We start from the raw sequence: 27,909 nt of genomic DNA on the forward strand, positions 1-27,909 counted from the left end.
GCCTGGTGGGCTACAGTCCATGGGGTTGCAAAAGACAGACACGACTTAGAAACCAAACAACAACAAAAGTCACGAGAAATTACTTCCCTCCAAGATGCTGCACGTGAGCTCAGGCCACTTCTCTGTTCCAACAGGTACCTTACTGAGATGAAGCCTCTATGACCACAGCTGGGAGGAACCACAGTCCAGTCAGATCTGTAGACTGGCTATTCCAATGGCTACATTCTCCCTCAAAACAAAAATTCACAAGTATCACTTCCTGGGTAGCTCCGGTACACTCTTCCTCAACACTGAAGATGTGTCACACACCCGTGCGCAGGCACAAATACACACTCACACAGACCCACACACTCACCAGTGCCTTACAGACATGGCAGCCTGAATGCAGAGCCCTTCAAGCAACATCACCTCCCGCAAATAAACACACACAAGGGAAGGATGGGAGAACGCATTCGGCACAATGCCACCAACTTGGGTGTGACCAGCTCTTACAAGTTAAAGCTGTTTTTGTTGTTATCATCTCCAAACGAGACCACGGAAGAAGTGGAGGCTGTGACACAGTCTTTGGAAGCAGGCAGAATTACACTACCTGTGGGAACCTAGGGAAGTTATTTCTAAGTCTTAGGGTGCTCACCTGCAAAGAGGAGATAATGACATGAACCTCGTGGAGCTGTTCTCAGGAATATCAACATGTCCCTCGGCCTCTGAGTTCCTAAGAGGGAATGTAAGTTATGGGCAAGACTAAAACATGATCAGAACTTCCCTGGTGGTCCAGCGGCTAAGACCCCTCGCTCCCAATGCAGGTTGCCTGGGTTCCATCCCTGGTCAGGGAATCAGATCCCACATGACACAGTTAAGACCCAGCACAGCCAAATAATAAATAAATAAAATATTTTAAAATAATAAAACATTGTCTTAAATTTCATCTCACTTATCTTATCCTCAGTTCAGTTGCTCAGTCGTGTCCGACTCTTTGCAACCCCATGGACTGCAGCACACCAGGCTTCCCTGTCTATCTATGTGCCTAAATTTCTATTTAAAAGAGACCCAGCTTAAATAATGAAAAGGGACCCTGCTTTGGCAGAGGTACCTGGGACAAGAAGACATGGATAGAATGAGAGAATACCAGTTTTACAGGAGACACTCATTTCTTGCAAGGACTCAATTTCACCCCAGGGCTACCCCGGTGGCTCAGCAGTAAGGAATCCACCTGCCAATGCAGGAGATGTGGGTTCCACCCCTGGGTCTAGAAGATCTCCTAGAGGAGGAAATGGCAACCCACTCCTGTATTCTTGCCTGGAGAATCCCATGGACAGTGGAGCCTGGCGGGCTACAGTCCATGGGGTCACAAAGAGTCAGACACGACTTGGTGACTAAACAACAATATTAACCCACTGAATGAAACACACACATACACAGGGCTGGATGGGGCGAGGGAACCACCTGTCCCACTTTACTGCCAGCCAGTGATGTTTGACAAGTTCATCCTGAGCAGGTTTACTTAGGGCATGGGAATCCTGGGGATATGACACCACATTCCAGACTAAAGATGTGCGGAGAAGGGACCCAGCCCCAGGGCTCTTTCCCAAGCAGGAGAAAGTATATAGGAGATGGAAGAAAAAATAAGCTCACATGTTTCAAGAAAGCATGCAAATATAAGAAATGATAGGAAAAAGGGGTTCATAAAGGTTTAGTGATTCACCTAAGCTTGTTAATGGAACATCTGTGATTGTAGTTATTACTAGCATCACATTGTTCATTAACAGCATTTCTCCTATATTTGAAGACGTAAATAGCTTATTTATGTTTTCAACTACTTTATGTTCAATTTTATATCTACAAGACAAAGTTCTGAAAGGCAGGGATAAAGTTCTAGTCACCCACACATCCCCTGAATCTGTGGAATAGAGTTGACAAGAGGTTTGATTTGTGCCCTTTGAAGGGCGCCACCTAGAGGCAAGTACTTCAAATAGCACCTCCATGCACGGCTAAGCAACTCAAAATTCATCCATCCATACACACAAGTAACTGCAAAAGTAAGGCATACCCCGACACAAATCCTGGAAGAAGTAAAGTCTCTATGATACAGTTACAAAATTGAATTTAGATCAGAAACAAAGCCTGAGAAGACAGATTTTTGCTTACAGTTTTTGTTCATTGAAAGTACCATTTCTTTCACAAAACAAGCTTTATAGGAATAGGAACTGAGTAATCATCTTGTCAGTTACAATTCATAAAAAATAGGCTCCACCATTAGCTAAATACAACCATCCAAATACAATTTAAGAAGTATCAAAAACCGTAAAAAAAAAAAAAAAAAAAAAAACCAGTAGCAGCAAAAACATTGAACATTTGTAAACAAAATCACCAGTAACAGTTCAGTTCAGTTCAGTTGCTCAGTCCTGACTCTGCCACCCCATGGATTGCAGCATGCCAGGCCTCCCTGTCCATCACCAACTCCCAGAGTCCACCCAAACCCATGTCCATTGAGTTGGTGATGCCATCCAACCATTTCATCTTCTGTCGTCCCCTTCTCCTCCTGCCCTCAATCTTTCCCAGCATCAGGGTCTTTTCAAATGAGTTAGCTCTTTGCATCATGTGGCCAAAATACTGGAGTTTCAGCTTCAGCATCAGTCCTTCCAATGAATATTCAGGACTGATTTCCTTTAGGATGGACTGGTTGGATCTCCTTGCAGTCCAAGGGACTCTTAAGAGTCTTCTCCAACACCACAGTTCAAAAGCATCAATTCTTCGGCACTCAGCTTTCTTTATAGTCCAACTCTCACATCCATATATGACCACTGGAAAAACCATAGCCTTGACTAGATGGACCTTTGTTGGCAAAGTAATGTCTCTGCTTTTCAATATGCTGTCTAGGTTGATCATTAACTTTCCTTCCAAGGAGCAAGTGTCTTTTAATTTCATGGCTGCAGTCACCATCTGCAGTGATTTTGGAGCCCAGAAAAATAAAGTCAGCCGCTGTTTCCACTGTTTCCCCATCTATTTGCCATGAAGTGATGGGACCGGATGCCATGATCTTAGTTTTCTGAATGCTGAGCTTTAAGCCAACTTTTTCACTCTCCTCTTTCACTTTCATCAAGAGGCTCTTTAGATCTTCTTCACTTTCTGCCATAAGGGTGGTGTCATCTGCATATCTGAGGTTATTGATATTTCTCCCGGCAATCCTGATTCCAGCTTGCACTTCATCCAGTCCAGCGTTTCTCATGATGTACTCTGCATGCAAGTTAAATAAGCAGGGTGACAATATATAGCCTTGATGTACTCCTTTTCCTATTTGGAACCAGTCTGTTGTTCCATGTCCAGTTCTAACTGTTGCTTCCTGACCTGCAATCAGGTCTCTCAAGAGGCAAGTCAGGTGGTCAGGATTCCCAGCTCTTTCAGAATTTTCCACAGTTTATTGTGATTCACATAGTCAAAGGCTTTGGCATAGTCAATAAAGCAGAAACAGATGTTTTTCTGGAACTTTCTTGCTTTTTCAATGATCCAGCGTATATTGGCAATTTGATCTCTGGTTCCTCTGCCTTTTCTAAAACCAGCTTGAACATCTGGAAGTTCATGATTCATGTATTGCTGAAGACTGGCTTGGAGAATTTTGAGCATTACTTTACTAGTGTGTGAGATGAGTGCAATTGTGCGGTAGTTTGAGCATTCTTTGGCACCAGTAACAACTTTACTCTTAATAACAAAGAATCCACAGTCTCCAAAAATATTAAATATATATAATAAAGAGAATATTGGTCATCTTTTTTCTTAATAGACAATAGTCAAAACAATGTTATCAACAGGAGACACAAGCGATATGATCGTAAGGCATGTTGCATGGTCTTTCTCGCTATAGTCAAGTACATCATGTCGCTGCAGAGGGCAGACTTTCCAGAAGTCTTCTCCTCGCTGTGATCCTCGCACACCGGGGGCACTTGGAGGACTGGAAGCACTGCTTGTGAAAGCAAGCTCTGCATGCTGCAAGCAAGGAGGAGAGCCGTCAGCAAATGGGTAACTGGTTTCTCCAATATGTAATAGACGCTCATCCCCAGCCTGGGGAGAGAGGACCTGAAGACAGGAGGACTTGTCCCCAGCAGGTCATGAGGATGGGCCTCCCTGGTGGGTCAGTGGTAAAGAATCCACTTGCCAATGCAAGAGACACGGGTTCCATCCCTGCATTGGGAAGATACCCTGGAGAAGGAAATGGCAACCTGCTCCATATTCTTGCCTGAGGAATCCCATAGACAGAGGAGCCTGGTAGGCTACAGTTCATGACATCACAAAGACCCAGACACGACTTAGCAACTAAACAAAAACAACAACAAGGCCATGAGGACCAGTGAAACAGGCCAAGAGAGCTTGGGCAGCAGACTGCAGTGCCTCCCAGATCCACTCAAACACCATCCATTGCAGGTGCGGGAGAGCTGGTGGCTGATGGCTCAGGAGGCGACATCCCTTCTCTGGAAATGGCCCCAACCAGACAGAGCTGCCTCGATCAAGGTTACGCCCCCTTGCTGATCCCAGGCCACATCCAGTGACTGGTCAATATGAGGTCTAAAGGCCTGGCTGGCTCTCTGTCCCTAATTTGGGAAAATGCTGAAAATCCACCCCAGCTCTAGAGTCCCCTGAGAGATGCACTGAGACTTCATGGTAACCATACCATCTTCAACTTCTTCCTTGGCCCAGGCTGCTGCCTTCATACCCTCATGGGTGTGGAGCCTGAGAACAAACCCTAGGGCAGCGGTTCGAAAACTTTTGGCACCAGGGACCAGTTTCGTAGAAGATAATTTTTCCTTGGGTCAGGGTCGGGGATGGTTTGGGGATGATTCAACTGCATTACATTTATTGTGCATTTTATTTCTATTATTATTACATCAGCTCCACCTCAGATCATCAGGCATTAGATGCCAGAGGTTGGGGACCCCTGCAGTGAACCTGGGGTTGACTGTGATTCAATTACAAAACAGGTGCAGCTGTAACCTGCCCTGATGCAGAAGAACTGGGGGATAGGTCAAACAGGGCCACCTCCTATCTCTGAACCCTGTTCCCTGAGACATCATCCTTTATCCCCGCCCCACTCACACCTCCTCCCCGTGCACCCAAAACTTTACCAGCTCCAATTCAACAGAGAAGCACACACTAGCATCATTATACCTTAAGGAAATAACACTATGCTTTAGTTATTAAGCTTAAGTTGATAGCTCAGTTGGTAAAGACTCTGCCTGCAATGCAGGAGACCTGGGTTTGATCCCTGGGTTGGGAAGATCCCATGGAGAAGGGAAAGGCTACCCACTCCAGTATTCAGGCCTAGAGGATTCCATGGGTCCATGGGGTCACAAAGAGTTGGACACGACTGAGCGACTTTCACTTTCAAGCTTAAGTTAATTTTGTGCTTAAGTTAACAAACTTTGTGCTTATGTTATTATACTGCTATTAAGCTTACGGTATTATGGTATTAAGATACCTGAACATCTTCTACACGTTGCAGTCTGAAATGGGAAAATGACAGCTGCACTCCGGCAAAATTCACAGATGAAGCCTTTTCCTTGACACAGCTGTAAGAATAGGAGCCAGAAGTGAGGGTCTTCACGGGTAATGTTTCTCCCAATGGAGAAACGGAGTTCCACTTTCACAGAACTCTAGAAACACCAGATTTTCACACTCCCCCACCCCAGGTACTGAAATTTGTTATTCTAAAATCCCCTAAATTGGCTGTGGAAGCAACAAGTTTCTGCATTTAAAAGGTTTATATAAATCTGTGAATTGCAATTTTCATAGAAGTCAAAATGAAACGTTCTTCACAGGACAAAAGATAGGCCTAGGCAACATATCATATTTGCAGAAGGCCACTGAATGTCATGGATACAAGTAACAATTAAAAGGCCTGTCTATGTCAGATGAAAGAAAAATTTCAGTTCGGTATTCTATAAGCCAAGATGGTAAAGTCCTCTCACTATACAAGAGTTCTAATGATATACAGTTTCAAAAACATTATTTTTTAAGTGTCTGTGATTCCAGCCTCTAGAAGGAATAGAATACTATCTCCTGCCACAATGGATGGATCAGAGCATATGTGCGTCCATTTTGTGTGGACAACTGCATCAGGGTAGTTTGAGGCACCAGAGAAAGATCATGATTTTCAACATGTGTTCTTAAATGATCTCATTTTATTTCTGGGAGCTCCCCTGTAATTCATCAGCCCGTGAAGACACAGAGCTCCTGTCCCACTGGATCCTGAGTCTATGCGGCTGCACTTGGCACATCAGAGCAGACGAGAATGGAAGGAGTCCACACGCCGGGCTGGGTGCTCAGACCACCAGTCACTTGGCCCAGGCTTGCATTCCAGCAGGACACTCTTGGTCTGGTACTGAACAGCTCTGCACCTCATTTCACTCATCTGTAAATAGTGCAGGGGCTTCCCTGGGGGCTTAGTGGTAAAGAACCAGCCTGCTAATGCAGGAGACGTGGGTTCAATCCATGGACTGGGAAGATCCCCTGGAGAAGGAAATGGCAACCCATTCTAGTACTCTTGCCTGGAAAATCTTATGGACAGAGGAGCCTGGTGGGCCACAGTCCATGAGGTCGCAAAGAGTCGGACACGACTTAGTGACTAAACTACGGCGATGGACAGTGTTTCTGGCACTTTCCTCAATTTGTGAGGGTAAAGGAGGCAAGTGCAGAACAGCCCACCCAGGATCGGCCGCAGAAAGGACAGCTCAGGGACACACCCACCGGGGCAAGTAGATCTCACCTCACAGCTGGCCACGTGCTCGAGGGAAACTTTCAGAATGTCCTTGAGCAAGGGCGCCAGCAGCCCTTTCTTGACCTTGACCATGTCCTCCAGGGAGAACAAGTGGAGTGCCTCCGTCAAGTGTCCTGGCAGCTGCTCAAACTCCTTCAATGTGCTTACGGAGAGAAAACCAAGAGGAAATCAGAAACTCACCCACACAGGTCGGGGCAGGAACCCGGGACTGGGGAGAAGGGTTTGTTTTTTCCTGGCTCTCAAAACTGAAATTTTTCAACTTAAAAAAAAAAAGCCCCAGGAACAAGTTAATCTTACTCCCTACTTTACATTTTGCAAGTTTTGCTTGGAAGCCGGGAAGTTAAAATTTCGTAAATAATGATTTCAAAAAGCTGAATGAGAAAAGTGTCTCTGACAGCTGCCCATGTACACTTTGAGTGAAAGAAAACTTAAAATTTGGTTCTTGAGTCCTGACAACACGTACTGAGATAATAATGACCACTTTATTCAACTCCAGCTCAATTTCAAGTCCATCAGTGTGACTGATGGATATCTCAGGAGAGTTATTGATGCTATGACTCCTAAATCTCAGGCCCAGCACTGATATTAAGACACAAGCATCCAACTGAGTCAGCAAGATCCCCTGGAGAAGGAAATGGCAACCCACTCCAGTATTCCTGCCTGGGAAATCTTAGGGACAGAGGAACCTGGCGGGCTCCAGTCCCACAAGGAATCGGACACGACTAAGCAACAACCACAATCCAAGTGCCTCTAGTTAAAGGTACTTGGATGTCCCAAGGGCATTCAGAACAGTATGTAATCTTCTCCCAGCCCCCCGATCTCTTTCTGAAACCCCTATGTCAGTCAGCAGCATCACCATGCACTGCATTCCCAAGCCTACACTGCACCTGATGCTCTGGGGATGCTAAACCCAGTTTAATTCTCTGCCCAGCTATGGGTGGTCCTCGCTCACACTATTTCCTCGGCCGAAGGGTCCCTGAACCCTCGCTTTTGCTCTGACTTGCTCTTCAAGCTCTGGCTTTGTCCTTAGGAAGCCTTGTCTGCCGGCCTCCCCACCTTGTCCCTTAAAAACTACGTGCTGCCCTCCCCCATGCCCTCAGGAGCACGTGCACAGGCACACGCTTTGGCAATGATCTCTCTGTGCTGACTTCCTCCCCAGACTCTCCCGGAACACGTGTCCTGTTGCTTTTTCATCTGAGGCACAGAGTGGATGTTCAAGACATATTTGCAGATGGTAAGAACTGTGGATATTGTTCATGTTACAGAGAAAACTGAGGCCCTGAGGAGAAACTATCTTTTCACCCCAAAGCCAGGAGGTATAGCTCAAGGCCAAATGATTATAAAGGACAAGCTCCTCCCCCAAAAATGTAATTCAGAAGTAGTGCATCATTAAATAAAGATCAGAACTAGAAAGCAGCTTTAAAAGAGAACAAACTTTTTTAAAAACCCATAATCCCAACTGGTAGCTCAGATGCTAAAGAATCTACCTGCAATGCAGGAGACCCTGATTCAATCCCAGAGTTGGAAAGATCCCCTGGAGAAGGGAATGGCAACCATTCCAGTATTCTTGCCTGGAGATTCCCATGGACACACCATGGGGACACAAAGAGTTGGACACAACTGAGAGACTAACATTATGATCTCAGCTATTATAACAAATAATCCTAACTCCTTGAGTAACCTACTTTTCCTCCTCTTAAAAATATCTCTGCTAAATGAATTCATGCCTGGGCCTTTATGGCCATGGCCTCTAAAAGATCATCCTCAGGACATACCTAGGGATGTGGTCAGAGATTCAGCTGAAGCTTAGTGTTTAGGTGTTTTTTTTTTTTTTTTGATAACAAAAGATATTTAAAATGTATTAGGTGTTCAGTAATAGGACAATACTTAAATGAATACCACATCATAGTACAGAATACTATAGACCCTGTAAAAGTCGGCATGCCTCTTTATCAGAGTGTTTTAAAAGGCACTGGTACACCCATGAACACTGCAGCACTAGTCACAATAACCAAAAGAAAGCAACCCAAGGTGGATGGATCGGTCAACAAAAGATGGAATATAGAGACAATGTATGTATATTCAACATCATTCTGCCTTTCAAAGGAAGTACTGACACAGGCCACAGTGTGAGTGAAGCTTGAAGACATGATGCTACATGAACTGCCAGGCACAAAACAATAAACACCGTATGATTCCACTCATATGAGGTACTTAGACTAGTCAAAATCATAGAGACAGAAAAGAGAATGGTGGTTCCCACAGGCTGGAACAGAGGATGGAGAACTACTGTGGGTAAACAGTTTCAGTTCTACAAAGTGAAAAGAGCTCTGTGGATGGATGGTGATGATGGTAGCAACATGAATGTACCTAACCGCTTAACTGTGCACCTAAAAAGGGTTAGGATGGTAACTTTATGTTATGTGTATTTTATCACAACTTAAATACCCTGGAGAAGGGAAAGGCTACCCATTCCAGTATGCTGGCCTGGAGAATTCCATGGACAAAGGAGCCTAGTGGGCTACAGTCCATGGGGTCACAAAAGTTGGACACAACTGAACGACTTTCACTTTCATTTTTTTTTCCAAAACAATAATAAAATTCCACTGCCTAGGGTTGTTTTATACTTATACTGGTCCATTCTTCTTAACATGTTAAATTCCCTGGTAGTGAGTAAGAACATTTAGCAACATTCAAGAGAGTGTCTATATCCCCAAGGAGAGGCATGAGATGATCGCTGTGCACTGGTGGAGATGGACCACAAAGCACAGAGGACCAGCAAGAGTGTGGAGGTTATCAGACCTCCCATTCATAGCCCAGCCCATCCCAGCCAGCAGTGGTACCTTTCAGCAAACCTGCAGGTCTTCAACAGCTTCTTGATATGAAATAGCTGCTCCTGGATTTCCTAATGTGAGAAACCAAACAGGGGGAGGGGGAAAGTGTAATGTGATAAGTAACACTGGAAATGTATAAGTCAAAATTAAATGTTATTTCTAACCTTGAAATGCTACAACTCTAGAAAATAAGCCTTTGAAATGCACAGTCTATAAAGCATATAGACTGTGCATATATATAAAGCATATAATGAACAGTCTATAAAGTGGCCCATGACTGAGTCCAGAGATCTACAGAGGGCCCAGGAAGGACCCAGGTCTTGGGGAGTCTAAAGCTTACATGATGTCTGGGGCCTTCTTTTTTAAAAAACACCAAACTATGTACAAAAGAAGGAGATTCTGTGATTGGAGACACCATGGATGTACCTGGAGGACATTATGCCAAGTGAGTGAAGTCAGACACAGAAAGACAAAAACTGCCTGATCTCATTTATACAGGGAATCTAAAAAAGTCAAGTACATAAAAGCACAGACTATAAGGGTGGATCCTGGAGTGAGGAGGTGGGGAAATGGGGAGATAACTGGTCCAGGACACAGAGTTACAGTTACCTAAGACAAGACCACGGCGTTGGGAAGGAGTTGGACACGAGTTAGCAACTAAACAACAAGGATAAGTCTGGAGATCTCATGTACAGCATGATGAGTATCATTCACGAGACTGTATTAAAAACTGGAAATTTGTTACGAGAGTAAGTTTCAGGTGTTCTCATCACATACACAGACAGGTAACCCTGTGAGGGCATGGATATGTTAATTAGCTTGACTATCAATCATTTCACTGTGTATATGTACAACAAGTCATCATGTAGTACCCCTTAAACACACACAATTTTTCTTTAAAAGATGGTGGTGGTTGAGTCGCTGAGTTGTGTCCGACTCTTGCATCCCCATGGACTGTAGCCCACTAGGCTCCTCTGTCCCTGGGATTTTCCAGGCAAGAATACTGGAGCGGGGTTGCCATTTCCTTCTCCAGGGGATCTTCTCGACCCGGGGATCTAACCTGGTCTCCAGCACTGCAGGCAGATTCATTACTGACTGAGTTAGCAGGGAAGCCCCATTTAAAAGATAATAAAATTCAGAAGCTAGGTATAAACAAAACTAGGCATAAAGCTAAGATCTGGGTATGGGGCTTTGAAAAGAGCCTAAGCAGGAGGTCTCTGAAGCATAAGCTCCAGCTGCTGGATAGTAAGTCCACCCCTGAAAGGGTCTCTGGATCCCCGGAGCCGGGGGGAGGCGTCCACTTAGTGCCGCAGGGCCCTTTCGGCCGCTGGACTCCCTCCCCCAGGAAAGGTGGCTGCTCACCCTCACTCTGTCCAGTTCCTTGGCCTTCGAGTACAGGCCGTGGCTGACGTGCAGCAGGTTGAAGATGGGCTCATGCCATATGTGGTCCAGCAGGCGTTTGGAGAAGTTGCTGACATAGTACTTCCGGAAGTCCCACATCCTGAGGATCCGGGCGGGAATGTAGGACTCCGAGTACGAGTGGCAGCAGTCGCAGAAGTACTTCCCCAGGTATTCGCAGTACCGGAGCCGCTTCACGAACTCTGCAGGGGTGCACGGAACGATGAGCACCGGCTCACCTGAGGCCGGAAACCCACCCTCGCCCCGCCCTCGCCTCCAATGCCGCCCAAGGTCGAGACTCAAGATGGCCGTTCTCATGCTGCTGAACCCATGCCGGGGAGAGCAGCAGACACTGGAGGCCCTGAGTCATGGAGGGTCATGAGCTTCACTTTTGTGGAACGGGTGCTGGAAAACAGAACCCTCCCCCAAACACTCCTGGATTTGGAAGATGGGCCTTTAAGCTGACACGTGGCCAACAGAACATGAGATTCAAGGTCTGGGGATTTGGTGGGAGTTCAGACCTAACCTCCTTCTTGGCAGGAAGACTCTGACAAGCCCTAATCTCTCCAGGCTAATTGTCCTGAAGCCACAAAAACAGCCCAGAATTGTATTTTGTGATACCACAGGTATGAAAAATGCTTTATAAATGATAACGCACACTATGTATGCTATCGGAAAGTAGTATCCTAAAAGAGTTCCTGGATAAATCCATGAGGAAAAAATAAAACAGAAATTGCACAAAGGATGGGAATACATGGGAAGAGAAAACATAACCAGTAAAGATCTGAAAAACATATATGGTGACCACCATCCCCTACACACACACACACACACACACTCTCTCTCTCCTTTGGGGACAATCACTTCCTTAGGCAACCTTTCACTCCCAGGCCAATAAGCCTGGATTAAGTTCCCTGGCTATAAAACCCATAGCATTCTTGACTTTCTCTTTCATTGAAAGTATCACCCAGTTATTTACTTGGCTGATGACATCCTGTCAGCAAGCTCCATGAGGGAAGGAGCACATTCCTATCAACGAATCATCTTCACATCTGAACAAACTCTGGGAGGTACTGTAAAAGTTGGTGGAATCATAGTCACTCATCTTCACAGTTTCTGACTCATACTTTCAATATTTACTGAGGTACCAGGATACAGTGGTTAACCAGAGAGATATGGTTCCCACTAGACTTTAGCTGGGAAGATGAGTCATTGAAAGAAAATCATTTCCAACTGTGATGCATGGCAGGCACTATCATTTTACCATGGCAGGCATGGTAGGAAGTTCAGATGGATTTATGCATTTTGTTTTTATTTCTTGAGGTGGAGATGCTCAAAGTCTTACTCCATCCCAGAACACCTATCAAAGGCCAAGGGAACCCTTTCCAGCAAATCTCTTCCTAGGCTTCCACAGGTCAGACCTATGGATGCTCTCACAGCAAAATAAGTGATTCCCAGTCTCAACTGGGCAACTCGCCTTTCTGATTGGGTGAAACCTGATTTTCTAGGCCCTGAGGCCACTCCCTCAAACTTTCTCAGAGGAGTCCGGTTAGGTCCTAGGAGAGCCATCCAATCATTTAACAAATATCTTTCAAGTCCCAACTGTGTGTGAGGCATACTTGTAGGAGCAAGAGATAAAGCAATAGGTAACACAGACCACATATTGATAATATGTATATAATAGGTAACTAATGAGAATCTGCTGTATAGCCCAGAGAACTCTATTCAGTGGTCTGTGGTGACCTAAATGGAAAGGAAATTCGAAAAAGAGGGGATATATGTAAACATATAATGGATTCACTGTGCTGTACAGCAGAAAGTAACGCAAGATTGTAAAGCAAGTATACTTGAATAACAGTCAATTAAAAATAAAACAAACCACGTATCTGTCCTCATGGAACTTAGAATCTAGTGAGAGACAGATAATAATAAGGAAGATCAATAAGATAGAGTATTTTAGGGAGATAAGGACTTGAATAAAAACAAAAAGGAAGGGGAATATCAAGTGTATGTGTGTGTTTGTGGCCAAGAGGGTGATGAGGTAGAGTTTCTTCCTTGGCCAGCCAAGGAAGACGTGAGAGTGCAGATAGGAAGGAAGGAAAGGAACTGGCCCCGGTTGGGGAGGGCGTGTGGCGTGTCCAGGGGAGGGCATTCCAGGGAGAGAAAAGCACAGATGCAGATCCCTGAGTCAGGAGTGAGCCTGTCACCCTCAAGGACCAGCAGGGAGGCCACGTGGCTTGAGCTCAACACCCGATGGGGCAAGAGCTGGGAGATGAGAGTCGGAGAGTAATGGGCAGTCACAGTGCAGATCACAGTGGCCTCTTCACCAAAGAGAGGGCAGTGTTATGAAGTGACTGTAACAAGTTCTCATCGTAGGCACAGAAACAATGCACGTCCCCCATTTCTGTGCTATATGCTAGGTTCTCACTAGTCATGTGCTTCGTTCATAGTTGTATACGTACGTCATCCCGATCTCCAACCCCCCACAAAAGAAGGTACAGTCTATTTGTAGGACATACATTAAGTTAACCTTAAATATGTATTCCAATATACATTCAGTTCAGTTCAGTCGCTCAGTCATGTCCAACTCTTTGTGACCCCATGGACTGCAGCACGCCAGGTTTCCCTGCTTTACCAACTCCCAACTCCTAGAGCTTGCTCAAACTCATGTCCGTTGAGTTGGTAATGCCATCCAACCATCTCATCCTCTGTCATCCCCTTCTCCTCCTGCCTTCAATCTTTCCCAGCATCGGGGTCTTTTCCAGTGAGTCAGTTCTTTGCCTCAGGTGGCCACAGTATTGGAGTTTCAGCTTCAGCTTACAATATACATCAGTTCAGTCGCTCAGTCATGTCCAACTCTTTGTGATCCCATGAACCACAGCACACCAGGCCTCCCTGTCCATCACCAGCTCCCAGGGTCCACCCAAACCCATGTGCATCGAGTCAGTGATGCCATCCAGCCATCTCATCCTCTGTCGTCCTCTTCTCCTCCTGCCCTCAATCTTTCCCAGCATCAGGATTAGGTGCAGACAAATACTATTTGCTTGCACTTATGTGAGGTACCAAGAAGAGTCAAATTCATAAGAGTCAGAAAGTACATTGGTAGATGCCAGGGGCTGGGGGGTAGGAGGTGGGAAGGGGGGATGGGGACAGTGTGTTTCAGTTTAGGAAGATGAAAAGTTTGGGAGATGAATGATGGTGAGAGTTGCACAACAATGTGAGTATGCTTAGTGCCACTGAACTGTACAGTTAACTATGGTTCAAAGGGCATGCTTTATCCATACATGACTAGTGTGGATGGACTAGTGATGTGTGGATGTGAGAGCTGGACCATAAAGAAGGCTGAGAGTCGAAGAATTGATGCCTTCAAACTGTGGTGTTGGAGAAGACTCTTGAGAGTCCCTTGGACTGCAAGGTGATCCAACCAGTCCATCCTAAAGGAGATCAGTCCTGGGTGTTCATTGGAAGGACTGATGCTAAAGCTCCAATACTTTGGCCACCTGATGTGAAGAGCCGACTCGTTGGAAAAGACTCTGATGCTTGGAAAGATTGAAGGTAAAAGGAGAAGAGGGTGGCAGAGGGTGAGATGGTTGGATGGCATCACCGACTCAATGGACGTGAATCTGAGCAAACTCAGGGAGATAGTGAAGGACAGGGGAGATTGGCATAATGCAGTCCACAGAATCGCTAAGAGCTGGACAGGACTTAGTGACTCAACAACAACAAGAGTATGGTTTATATTATGTGACTTTCATGACAGTTAAAAAACATTAAAAAAATAATGATGCAAACTGCCCAACTTTCTTTGGATGTATAGAGAGATAAATAGGAAACCTAAAATTGGTTATCTGGGGGGGCTTTTTTACTTATGATATTTAAAAATGTAAGAGTATGGGTATGAAATTATGTAAATTTCATTCATATGCTTATTAATCAAATCACCATTGAATAAAAGATTTGTTGCTGTGTATATTGTCTTGCATGCACTTGAGAGAAATGAACATACCGATATTTATGCTTTAAGGTAAAAATGTCATTGCCTAATAAGTAAGCAACCCAATATCCATACTTACTAGGTTCTATTGGAGTTCCACAGCCAGCACAGAAAAAATTTTGGGCTATTACCACGAGATCCCTCCTGAGGACAGAAAATGATAAGAGTTATATTTCAGAAAAGGCCAACAGAGCATTTTTCACTGATTGGCAGAGAAATTGACATTGGGATGTTTTTCTTAGTTTGAGGGCTTAATTTTATCATTTTTTCATTTGGGAAAGAAATAGAATTTTTCTTTCCCAAGAACAGAGCTTTCTAGTTGAAATCTCTGGGTCTTTTAAAAGGTTTTGCTACCACCAAAGCAGAAGTCAGTATCACAAATAACCGTTCCACCAAAGAGTCTTTAGAGACTTCTCATGGGGCATCACAGAGTTCTCTCTCCTGAGAGAACTAGAAGCATATAATACAGGGGAGGAGGTTCAGGGGGACAAGACACCATCCCCAAACTTGCTTGGGAAGTTTACAAATGGATCCAGGGACATTTAGATAAATATGAGGTATTGTAAGACAATGCTGTCAAAGATTTTTGGTGAAAGGTAGAATATTGAAGTGTTTGCTGTTCAACTGTTAGTGTTGCAATTCCAAAGGGGATTTGGCAATATGGAGGAAGTTGTAACACTTTAATACAGTTTAAGGTCAGCAAAAATGGCCAAGGTAAAAATGCATGGTAAAAATATGTGTGCTTTAGAGAGAACCCAGGGAAATCCCAGAGGAAAGACAATCCAGGTCAAGAGAAGTGACTCCGCCCAAGGCTTGGAGAGGGAACTGTTCTCGCTAAGCAGCCCCAGAGAACTTCCTCATATTCTCCCAAGAGGAAAAAAAAAATAGTCTATAAGGCACCTCTGTGGGGCACAGGCAATAACCATCGCCAGACCCTTCATAACTCTGCAGTTTGCACACTGTATTAAATACCAACCAAGAGGAATGAAAAAAAAAATGCATTTGGTTAAAATATACTTTTGTCTATAATGTCATATACTCTCAGAATAAATAAATTAAACTACTACTTTAAATTATGGGATTCCAAGGTGACTCAGTGGTAAAGAACCCACCTGCCAACGCAGGAAATGCGGGTTCCATCCCTGGGTCAGGAAGATCTCCTGGAGAAGGAAATGGCAACCCACTCCAGTATTCTTGCCTGGAAAATTCCATGGACAGAGGAGCCTGGCAGGCTACAGTCCATGGGGTCACAAAGAGTCAGACATGACCGAGCAACTCAGCACAGCACTACTTTAAATTATTATATATATTTATATATATATATGTATATCCTTTTTGCACCATCTTATTTCTTTGTCTTTTAGAATTTTGTTACTTCTTAGAGAACAGAGGTGTTTTCATTTGCATTCTGTCATGTTTTTTGACTATAAGTTAGTTCAGTTTATAAGAGCTCTCCTCAAGATGAAGTGTTCCTTTAAAAAAATGAATTCACTGACTTTTTATTCCACATTGCCCTAGAAAATAGAGTGGTCTAGTCTTAAAATTACTGTATGATATTTTTAAGGTTCACCATTAGCCACTTAATATGAGCCTGTTTACTTCTCAATTGTTATATAATGTTCATAGTTAAGGAAACATAGTTAAATTCTCAAAGTGTCAAAACTTACAGAGACCAAAAGCCCATGGTAAATGGGGTGCCAAGAAAGCTAACTCAGAAAAATGTGCCCAAATTTCTTTTTCCTAAAACAAATTTTCCTTTGTCCCTTGTTGTTTTATTTCTTGCCTTCACCCGTCTCCATGAAGAGACAGAAGGAACCCATCACAGCTTGTGTTCTAACTGGATGGGTGGTCCAAGCAGCAACCTAGACTTACTTGAGTGGTGGGTGAACATTAAATATGATTTGAAACCTAGGGGGCGCCCAGTCTCCAGTCCCTCTGATCCTCGACTTCAGTTTAATTTCCTGGACGACATCTGTGCTGGATTCAAAGTCTTTCTGGACCCGTTCTTCATTTACAACCTGCATAAATAACCCAGAAGAGGATTCAGTTGAGCAACTTAAATAAGCACATTTCAAAAACTGAAATGAAAAGAACGTTCAGATGTGTTCCCAGCATTAACCTTTACCTTGAAAAATAAAAACAGCTTTTAAGTGAGTAAAAGAAGCTGGCCAGAGCCGTCTCTGTGTCTAAAACCCTCTGCAGGAGAACTGCTTCAGACGCCACCCAGCTGAGATCACTCTGCTTGGAATTTTTAGTTAGTTCTTTTGTTTCCAGACTGCGAATTACTGTAAGTAGGTCAGTGTGAACTGGAATGCCTTCCTGCCTAGCAGAAGCCCAAGCCTCACCCTGCCTCGTCAATGGCTGACAGACGCTGTGGATCTGAATCCCCTTCTCCAGGAATTGTTCTCTGCAGACACTGCCCAGCTTGTACAGGTGCAGACCCCACCCCCACCCCGACCATGAAACTTTCCTCTTGGCATCTAAACTCCAGACTTCTCCGATTACCATCCACATCCTCCACAGTTTGGCCGCTGTTGAGCCTTATTTCCCAGGAAGATTAAGATGAACCCTCCCCCAAACATACCCCACTACCCACAAATATGTTCTCCAACTACATCAAATGACTCTGCTCAACAGACACACCACGGGGACTTCCCCGGTGGTCCAGTGGTGAAGTTTCTGTGCTTTTACTGCAGGGGGCACGGTTCGATCCCTGGTCAGGGAACTAAGATGATGCAGCCAAAAGAACCAAAACCCAGAAGCATCATGCACCTCCCAGTCACTTTTACCCCAGCTGCTCCTTCACCAAGAGTGCTCTTCATACACCCCTGCCTGACCTGCTGCCGCTCTGCCTGGCCTGACACTTGGCTCAAGTCCTGAGATCTCCATTCAGCCTTTGCAAGTTCCCCTGATGACATGGAACACCGCCTTCCCTGCTCTTCCGGTGTGCTTTCTCTCCTGCCCCGATTACAGCCTCTGCCACCCCATCCTCTGCCCGCAGTGAGCTGCCTGCTTGGAGGGCAGTGCGCTCCACAAGGGGACCAGCCTGGACTTTCAAATGAGGCAGCCTGGGGGCTCGACTCCCGCTCTACCACTGACCAACCCCACTGAGGGTCTGCAGCTAACACCTTAAACTTAAAATAATGGGCTTCCATGGTGGTCTAGTGGTTAAGAATCCACCTGCCAATGTATGGCACGTGGGTTTGATCCCTGGTCCAGGAAGATTCCACACGCCGCAGGGCAACTAAGCCTGTGAGCTGTAACTAGTGAGCCCATGTGCTGCAACAAGAGAAACCACTGCACTAGCCCTGGCCCACCACAACTAGAGAAAAACCTGTGCCTAGCAATGAAGACCCAGCACAGCCACAAATAAATGAGTAAATAAATAAAATTTTTAAAAAATAAAATTAAATTAACAATAGCATCTACCCATAGGAGATATGTGAGGATTAAGACATGAATTGCTGAGCACAGGCCCTGGTACATTACAAACACCCAATAAACATCAGATTCATCCTTGCTTTCGAGTCTCCCCTAACGCCCAGCAGTCATACAAGGAAACACAGAAACCTCTGATGTGGAGATCAGGCAAAATGAGAATTTAAGAACTGAAAATCAAATTCTGTTGAGACGTACTATGGAGCCAGCTTCATCGAGGGAGCCTGCCAGCTGATAATGAACTTCTGCCAGCATCCAGCATTTCTTGAATACGCGGTATAACTCTTTGGCTATCAGCTCAGCAGAATTGAAGTTTGGCTCATGAATGACACTGCAGTGTAAGAGATGCAAACATGGAAAATTATTTTCATAAGAAGTGTGTTAAGGGTCTTTTGCTTCGGGTTTTTAACTATTTCCCCTCTACACTCAAAAAAGCAGAGGTGGTGACACAGCAGACCATATGTGCATCAACCACGCACCAACGGTTATCTTACTTAACTCAATCCCTCCACGTTCCACAGAGCAGCTTGTGTTTATTGAGGGTACCAAGGTGGGGAGGGGTGGTGAGAAGAGGACCGGGTTTAAAGTCAGAAGACTTGGGTTCAAGCCCTCTCTTTTGTGACCCCATGGACTGCAGCCCAGCAGGCTCCTCAGTCCATGGGATTTCCCAGGCAAGAATACTGGAGTTGGTTGCCATTTCCTTCTCCAGGGGATCTTCCCCACCCAGGGATCGAACCCAAGTCTCCTGCATTGGCAGGTGGATTCTTCTCCCCTGAGCCAACTGGGAAGCGGGTCCGCGTTCTCCCGCTGCTATTTAACAGCATGGTGTCCTGATGCACATCTCATCTGAACCTCAGTTTCTACACCCATAAAACTGGGTTTAAAAACCCCTGCCCATCCCACCCATGAGGATTAAATGAGAATGTGTACAAAAGTCTTTCAAACACTCTAAAAACACTGGAGGAACTTTCGTGATGATTGTTTCATTTCTAAACAGTGATCCCTGTTATTAGAACTGGCTGAGTTTGGCCCAAGATGTCAGAGGCCTGATGTCCACAGTGCCTCAGAGGTGATGGCCCAGGGGTCTGTGTGCTGATGAAAGTAGGAGGGAGATACCTCTTAGAGGTGTCGAAGGAACATCCACAGGGCTCTGTGGTATTGGTGAAATCTCCAAGTTCTGTGGGAAAATCAAAGAGAAGGTAATGGAGGGCTTTTAGTCTGTTTCTGTTAATCACAGTCAATTTGATACGAACACAAAACTAGCTGCCTACATCTCAGGACCAATTATTCAAGATCTCCATTCTTCAGGTCCTTTTGCATTTCTGTTATGAGATAACAGCTATTATGAGGCCACAGATGGGATTTTAAAATATGCCCATCTGAAATTTCACCAAAATATAATGGAGGGGGCCAAACAGATATCAGACCCTAATGGTATCTGCTTCTGCATTCAAATCTACATGAGATGAGAGATTAATATCAAGACATCATATTTTTTTTTAACATCATGGACACAATCTGATTTGGGGAGGGGTTTCCCTGAATGACAGTGTCTTATATTGTGTGTGATAAGTGTCATCAGGTGTGTGGGGGAGGGTGCCTCCATCACAGCCCATGAGTTTCCAAATCTCACCTACGATAACAAAGTCATCAAAGTCACATTTGCAGTCCTCTTCCGTCACCTCAGAGAAAGTAGGTGTTTCAACCACTGGGCTCACCTGTAACACAGCGCAACCTAGAGGAAGAAAGGAAGAAGAAAAAAAGACTGTCTAACCTGCAACACCCGGCTACATTGAAATGGAGGAATGAAAGGGCTGAGTTGACCTGAAAAGAATTTTAAAATTCAGCTGCAATAATTAGAAAGGTCAGGGGGTAAGGAGGGAGGTGGGAGGGGAGTTCAGGACGGTGGGGACACATGTATACCTAGGGCTGATTCATGTTGATGCATGGCAAAAGCCATCACAATATTGTAAAGTACTTATCCTCCAGTTAAAACAAAAAGGGCAGGGAGCTATTTTTGTGTTGTTCTTATGTTCACAAGATTAAGTGAAACATACCGATGAGTCTATTGGGGTCCATAGGAGTATTCTACCTACTTCCATGGAAGTTTGATAATTTCCATAATACAAAGTTTAACAAGTGGAAGAGATGGGAGAAACAATCTTGTTGTTTTTGTTCACAATAAGGAAAAGAGTCTAGGTGACATGAACATTGTACTGGGTTGAGTGTGTGTGCTCACTCAGTCGTGTCCAGCTCTTTTGACCCCATGGACTGTAGCCCACCGTGGGACTTCCCAGGCAAGAATAACTGGCGTAGGTATCAAACCCATGTCTCCTGTGTCTCCTGCATTGGCAGGCAGATGCTTTACCACTGAGCTACCTGGGGAATCCACTAGGTTGAATATGTTCCCCTAAATGTCCTCTACCCAGCACCTATGAACGTGACTTCATATGGAAACAGGGTCCTTGTAATCAGGGTAAGCTGCAGTCACACTGGATCAGGGTGAGTCCTACAGCCAATGTGAGTGTAAAAAGAGGGAAGTTTGCACACACACACGGATACTCAGAGACCAAACATCCCGTGAACATGGAGGATTGGAGGGATGCGCTACAAGCCAGGAGCAGCAGCAACTGCCGAGTCTGGAGACAGGGAGGGACCAAATTCTCCCTCAAAGCCTCTAGAAGGAACCAACCTTCCAGACAATTCCATGGCCGACCTGTGACCTCCATGACTGTGAAAGGATCCATTTCTGTTGTCTTATACCACCCAATTTGTAGTATTTTGCTACAGGAGCTCCAAGACACTAATACAAATATGTTCATGCTTTTCTATCCCTAATACCAGCTTGGAGAATTAGCCTAAGAATGTCTTCACACAGAGAGAAAAAAAAGGGAAAAAGGAAGGTTGTGATCACAAAGGAGTTTTTAAATCCATTTAAAGTGCTAAGATATTGAAAGCCGCCTAAATGCCAAATGACTGGGAAAAGACTTTGCAAATCATGCTCTTCAAGAAACACCCTCACTGAAAATGTGATCACTGGAAAAACATTCTAGCCGGGGGATATCAATTTCTCAGCTTTGGTTTCCTCCTGGGTTAAATGGGGGCAGTTTCACCCACTTCTGTGTTTCTTACACTCTTTTGATTATGATCAGCAGTAACATACAATTTACGTTGCAACCTGCTACAGGCACAAAAATATATATCACTGATAAAGTTCCAGGAAGCATCACTCACCCCATGTGAGGTGCGTGCTGATACTGTCCAATTGTTTGTTTGCTTTTTTAATACTTTTTTAATGTCTGGATCCATCTGCAATTTGTTGAACTCTGCTCTACCTCATGAAGTAACCTCTATGACCATAAATGTGATACTTGATAAATGATCAATTTTTTATCTGGGTGGTAGAAATATTTTAAATTTTATTTAATATATTAATATTTTAAAAAATTCAGCTAAACATGAGCTTCCAGTCAACCAACTCAACACATACTTATAAAATATTTCGGGCAAAGACCCACCTGTGGATTCCCAACATCTGTGGACACCCAGTGCATCACGGACTCCTTGTTACCAGGATGAATGAAAGAGGACAATTTGGGGAAGGCAGCCAGTGTAAGAAGAGGAATGCTGGGTGACAAGACAGAGAAAGGGGGAATGCAGGATGGAGCCTAAGGAAAAGCACGTGGATTTCACAACTGAGTGGCACATTCCAATTCCTTTTCCATTCTAATTCCAAGTCAAGTGGCAGAAATGGTGGGGGTCATCAGGTTACTCCAGAAGGACAGAGTTTGACAGCTGTGTGCAGAGAATATAGCAGAAAGCTTCCTCATATTTGTCCCCACTCACCTTCATAGCCACTGTCAGACGAAGTGGAAGACCCAGATTCCTGCTTTACGTGGGTATAAAAGGTCCCTTCCAAGTCTGCCTGATCACTCCCAAGTGGCCTGCTGGCCTCTTCGGTACTCCAGGTTTCTGAGTGCTGCTGACTTAGAATATTACACTTCATTTTTTCCATGATGGATATAATCATATCTGCAACGTAAAAGTGGGCATTTTCCTGCAGAGGCAAAGATGATCAGTTAAAATTCTCACAAGCATAATCAACTTGGTTTCCCCCCCTCCCCCCACTGAGGGTGTATTAGATTGAAAAATCAAGAAGTTATATTTAAGTGGAGTTAATGCATAGACATATATTTATTTCACTGTGTTATCATAGGTCATTACATCAAGAATAGCCCATATCTTCCAGAGGTGGAAGATTTAGCCCACTGCAACCAAAAGATGATGCAAGTTGAATTTCCTGTGATATTAAACCCTAGATTGGTGGTGCTGCAATGGGAGACATTACTCATCAATCATGGAAAATTTCCCAGCTGAGGTCAGACCCTACCAGTCAAATGTTGAAACGAAACTTATTTGTCATGCCTCCTCCAGTGAAGTTTACAGACTGAAATCAGAACAGGCATACTTCAAAGTGTTAACCCTCTTGGTGGTTTTAAAAAGAAGAAGGAAGCCATGTTCACCTTTTCTACATCAACAGGGAGAACGAATGCCTCTGGTGAGAAGGAATTTGAGGAAATAGTTCTTCCGCCAACTTGAACAGCATCTGCCAAGACAGCAAGTCATCAACAATGGAGAAAAAGAAATTCACAGTTTATCTAAGGAAACAATTTTAGGGAGTGACTTTCATGTTGTTTAAAATATTAGCACAATTCTAAAATAAAATATGATGACACAAGAAGAAAGACTCCTCTGATGGTAGGCCTTGTAGATGGCAGAGGGTCATCATTTCTGCAAGAAGCTACTGGAATAACTTGAGAGGAATCCTTAGAGGAGGCAAGGGAGAACCATGGGAATGGAGGCAAGCAATGAGGAAAGTGGGGAAAGAGGAGGATCACGGAAACTTCCTACAGGAGATGAGAAGGAATAGTCTGGAAGCAGGACCATAAGAATTATGGGATCATTCCTCCAACTCACTGCAAATGACCTAAAACTTCCTGTTTACAGTAATAAAATCTATCTGAAAAAGGTCAGCACCACTTCTCTAAAATGATCTTCCTCTAGTCAGAAACAAGAAGAAACTGCAGAGGTTATATTCGGCTGACTCATCTATTCTGCATCCTTATTAAGCCACTCTATTACTGGCAATGAACGCCACCAAGACAAAAATGAGGTCTGTCATGTGATATCTGATTGCAGCACATACGGCAAAACATTTCTGTGACATCCATAAGCGCTGCTGTCCCGACCTGATGAATCAGAACCAAGTGCTACAGATGTCTTGATGGTTTTAAAGCTCTTGGGGTGGCAAACAGAGAGGCAAGCAGGATTCCTCCAACTACTGCAGGGAAGAACTGACTCCACGATGGATCTGTTTCTTTTACTTTAACCTGTGCTTCCCGTCGCTTTGGTTCACTAAAAGGATACTGTCCACACATAATGGCCTGTCTCAGGGAACCCTGCCCCTCTGCCTGAATGTTAAACCAAAATGCCTTTTCTTCAGGACCCTGTCCACCAGTAGATGGCTATAGGAAGGAAAAAATTAACACATTCCTTCCTGGAGGCTGGCCATTCCAGGAGATAGTTGTAAGATTAACAGTCTTTTTTACTTTACATCCTCACTTCCCCCATCTCTGTTCTATAAAAGAACCTGGCATCCAGACCGTGATAAGATGGTTATTTTGAGACATTAGTCTACCATCTTCTGGGTCAGCCGGCTTTCTGAATAAAGTCATATTCCTTGCCTCAACACCTCATCTCTCAGTTAATTGACCTGTCGTGTGATGAGCAGAGTGGGTTTGGACTCAGTAACATAACCCCTTCCTTGCCTTGTGTTCAAGAACTCCACTGTTCCATGGAAAACTTTGGACCTCTTAGCTTCAGAAGCCATCTGGGGTGGGCAAACTTTTTCTGAAAAGGACTATATAGTAAATGTAGGACCTGAGGGCCACACAGCCTGCTGCAATTATTACTCAGTTCTGCCATTGCCCTGAGAAAGCAGCTATAAGCAAAACAAACACAACTTTATCTGTAAAATCAGAAGTCTGGTGGCATTGGGTTACAGGTCCTGGTTTGGGGACTCTGAGGATAGAGGGGAAAATGCAGAGAAAAGTCAGGTAGTGGCTTCCAGTTCCAGCTCTCCACACACCAGCTGTGCCTCTGCAGTAAAATTTCCTCATCCTAGGAATTAGGATAATCATTTTATTAGGAAACTAAAGGAGCTGAGGAATGTAGGAGCACTGTAAACGTGGAGATCCTTAGCCAACAAAAGGAACTGTTTCTTACAGCCTCAGGAAATGCAGACAGATTCAGCTGCGTTTCCCTCCCATATAATCAAAGAAAGGAAATCCCTGCTACTGCCATTTGAGATGCAGCAGATCCAGGAAAATGCCTCATGGCAAATGCCTGTTCTGCCTATTACTGCCTCCTACACCAAAGAAAGAACCAGATCACTCGGGGCTTCTTTTCCTTAAACCGGGGGAATGAATCCCCTTGCCAGGTTTAAGACGGATGGTCAAAAAATGGAGTGGTTTTCACTGTTTTTGAACAGAAGGGGCTGGTGTGTTTGTTTTCTTTCTGGGACAAAGGATAATTTTATTTTCTTTAAAGATATCCTTTGATGTGGACCATTTTTTTTTAAAGTCTTTATTGAATTTGTTACAATACTGTTTCTGTTTTATGTTTTGGGTTTTTTGTTTTTTGTTTTAGCTGAGAGGCATGTGGGATCTTAGCTTCCTGAGCAGAGATTTAACCTGCTCCCTCTGTACTGGAAAGCAAAGTTGTAACCACTGAACCACCAGGGAAGTCCCAGAAAGGATAATTTTACATTGCAGAACAACTTCTTGCACAGGAACACAAAAAGTTATTTGGGGCAGGGGTACATTAGGCCCTAAAGATCATCTTCTGTTTATAATTTGTCATGGTGGTGTTCTGTGGGAAAGACTTTCAATTTTCTCTCTTTTCTCCTCACCCTCCCATGAGACAATCAAGTAGGAGACTAATTTCTCAGTTTTCAACCACTAAATTTGAAAGTCACTTTTTTCCTGAGAACTATCCAGGCAGATGAGCAAAAAGGAAAAAAAAAGGCCTGCAATCAGACTGAGCTACTGAGCATGCATGCCATCAAACTGTGCCATATTGCTCAAACTTGGTTCTTATCTCAAAGTTAACTCATTGAAAAGATTGTCCAGAATCTGCTTACTCTTAAATTGTATGTTAAAGATTGTCACTATCTCTGAGTTTTCAAAAGTTTCAGTAGAACAAATAAACCTCATATCTTAGGAAAGGGAGAGGACTGGTTTCTGCTAATAAGAAATAAATACACATGCGTGTACACACACACAAACACACACACATACACACACAATTTAAAAGGCAGCTTTTAAATTGCTTTGAAATAAAAAACTTCCTTGACTATTTGAACTAGGATTCCAACAAAAATACAAATTAATGCAAAGTGTGAATATAGTATAATTAATATTTAAAATTAACTAAGCATGCCACAAATCATAACAATAAAACTTAATTTATTGACTCAAGTGGCATCGGGCATGGATTACTTGGGTTTCAGAATTTGGGCATTTTAGGAATATGTGCCTGACCTTAGAGCAACGGGAGACCTGGTTTTAATTGGAAAAAAGTTTTGTCCAGTTCGGAGGAATTGTGGTTCCTATTTTTAAACCTTACTATTTTTCTAGTCGCACCCTGTCCAGGTAAATCTAACAGGTGAGGCGTGTTCCTCTCCCACATGAGCACTGGTATGAACCAGGGCTCACTCTGTGGGGACCACTTTCCACCATCACGCTGAATGCAGAGCACTTCCGGTGCTCTCCCACAGGGCCCACACCCATGCTCTAACATGACAGCTGACACTGATAATTGACTAAGTTCTCTTGCAGTCTCAGGAGAAAGGGAATTCTTGACTCCATCAGTTGTGACCCTCCCAGTGGCTGGGCTAAAGATGATATGAACTGAGCTGGCGCCCTGGCTGGTGGGCATCTTGGAAAACTGGGAGCGTTTTCCTCACGAGGAATACTCAGCCTCAGCCCTGAGCAAGAGCAGGTGTGAGATCAGACAGGAAGGGTGGAAGTCTAAACTAGAGTTACCTGCATCAGCAGAAGCTGTCAGCTGGGAAGGCTTGAAAAAAGCCCTGCCATCCTCAGGACGTGGGGGACCAGACACAGTCTTGGAGCTCGTGATCAGAGACATGTGAGGACAGCGTCTTGGGAGCACTGCCCGCTCTTCCTTCGAGGTAAGAGAGGAGTCACTGCCGTTGCCAGCAGAGCCCCGGGCAGAGGAGCTGCCCATGGAGTCCATGGTGCCCTTCGACAGTGATGTCTCCGCCACGGAGTCCCCAAGAGACAAGGGTGAAGCGCCCAAGGGAGATCTGGTGTCGGACACAGTGTGGCTCTCTCTGTTCCCCACTGCAAGCCCCTGGGGGAACGAGTCCTGCAGCTCTTGCTGCATACATGGGGGGTTAATCCAGGCAGCTTTGTGCCTTGTGAACCTGATATCTGATGGGCAGGAGGGGTGCTCAGTGTCCAGGAGGCTGGGCAAGCCATCGGTGTCGCCTGGGTCATCGCTGACCCCTTCCCAGGGGTCCACAGGTGAGTCCTGCCGGCTCGAAGACTGTGACACCATCTTCAGGGCTCAGGGCTAGTGTGAATGCCCTTGTGCTGCTGGATTGGACCTTGAACTCACCACATGGCCAGCTGGAGGGCTGGAGAGCTTATCTGCAATGAGTGAGAACCATTTACCATAAACAAGGGCTCAATCATATTTTTTAACTCCTCAATCTTATGAGGAAGCAAAGAAACTTAATGTTTCAACAGTCTGGACTTTTCCCTATACAACACAGTAAACTCCACTTAGATTTAAAAGTAAATATTAAGTAGGCCATAAAACTAGCAGTAAATGTAAGGGATATGACACTGAGATAGGAAAGGGGTTTCAAAGGATAAAAATAATTCTTTTTTATGCAAGGATAAAGTCGTATAAGGATACCGCTGATAAAAAACTAAAACAACAGCAAAATGTAAAACATTCCATGCATTATTTCAAAATTAAATGTCAAACCCAAAATGGGAATGCTGCCTAGGAGGAAAGACATGTTTTCATAGTTTTCTAAATTATTATTATTGGGGTATAATTGCTTTACAATGTTGTGTTGGTATCTGCTGTACAAAAGAAGTGAATCAGCTATAACTATACATATATCCCGTCCCTCTTGTCTTCCTCCCAACCCACATCCCACCCTTCTAGGTCATCACAGAGCATTGAGTTGAGCTGCCTGCACTAGCTATCCCACTAACTATCTATTTTACATATGGTAGTATATGTATGTTTCTTCTTTTTATTTACTTTGTGGTCGTATTTCAACAAAGTGGACCCAGGGCATGTGAAACAGAGCAACCAACAGCACTAAAAACTTGGTTTTGTGTAACTGTACATGAGCTTATGAAACTTAGATTATAAAAGCA

At 44.3% G+C, this 27,909-nt stretch overlaps 1 protein-coding gene across 6 annotated transcripts in view; it reads right to left on the reverse strand.

The window, feature by feature from the left end:
- Window positions 1-3,553: 3,553 nt before the first annotated feature.
- Window positions 3,554-27,909, reverse strand: part of RUBCNL (rubicon like autophagy enhancer) — a 38,955-nt gene continuing 14,599 nt past the window's right edge. For all 6 annotated transcript variants that reach the window (XM_043477958.1, XM_043477964.1, XM_043477963.1 and 3 more), the window contains exons 2-14: window positions 26,536-27,162; window positions 22,954-23,036; window positions 22,277-22,487; window positions 20,064-20,165; window positions 19,547-19,607; window positions 18,629-18,761; window positions 16,865-17,010; window positions 15,072-15,136; window positions 10,963-11,201; window positions 9,610-9,671; window positions 6,755-6,908; window positions 5,468-5,558; window positions 3,554-3,981 (exon numbers count right to left, since the gene is read on the reverse strand). In XM_043477958.1, coding sequence (XP_043333893.1) covers window positions 3,869-3,981; window positions 5,468-5,558; window positions 6,755-6,908; window positions 9,610-9,671; window positions 10,963-11,201; window positions 15,072-15,136; window positions 16,865-17,010; window positions 18,629-18,761; window positions 19,547-19,607; window positions 20,064-20,165; window positions 22,277-22,487; window positions 22,954-23,036; window positions 26,536-27,070 — 1,995 coding nt within the window. In that variant the 5' untranslated portion in view covers window positions 27,071-27,162 and the 3' untranslated portion in view covers window positions 3,554-3,868. The remainder of the gene's footprint in view (window positions 3,982-5,467; window positions 5,559-6,754; window positions 6,909-9,609; window positions 9,672-10,962; window positions 11,202-15,071; window positions 15,137-16,864; window positions 17,011-18,628; window positions 18,762-19,546; window positions 19,608-20,063; window positions 20,166-22,276; window positions 22,488-22,953; window positions 23,037-26,535; window positions 27,163-27,909) is intronic.

The sequence above is a fragment of the Cervus canadensis genome, chromosome 9, assembly GCF_019320065.1.
Source record: "Cervus canadensis isolate Bull #8, Minnesota chromosome 9, ASM1932006v1, whole genome shotgun sequence".
Taxonomy (NCBI): Eukaryota; Metazoa; Chordata; class Mammalia; order Artiodactyla; family Cervidae; genus Cervus; species Cervus canadensis.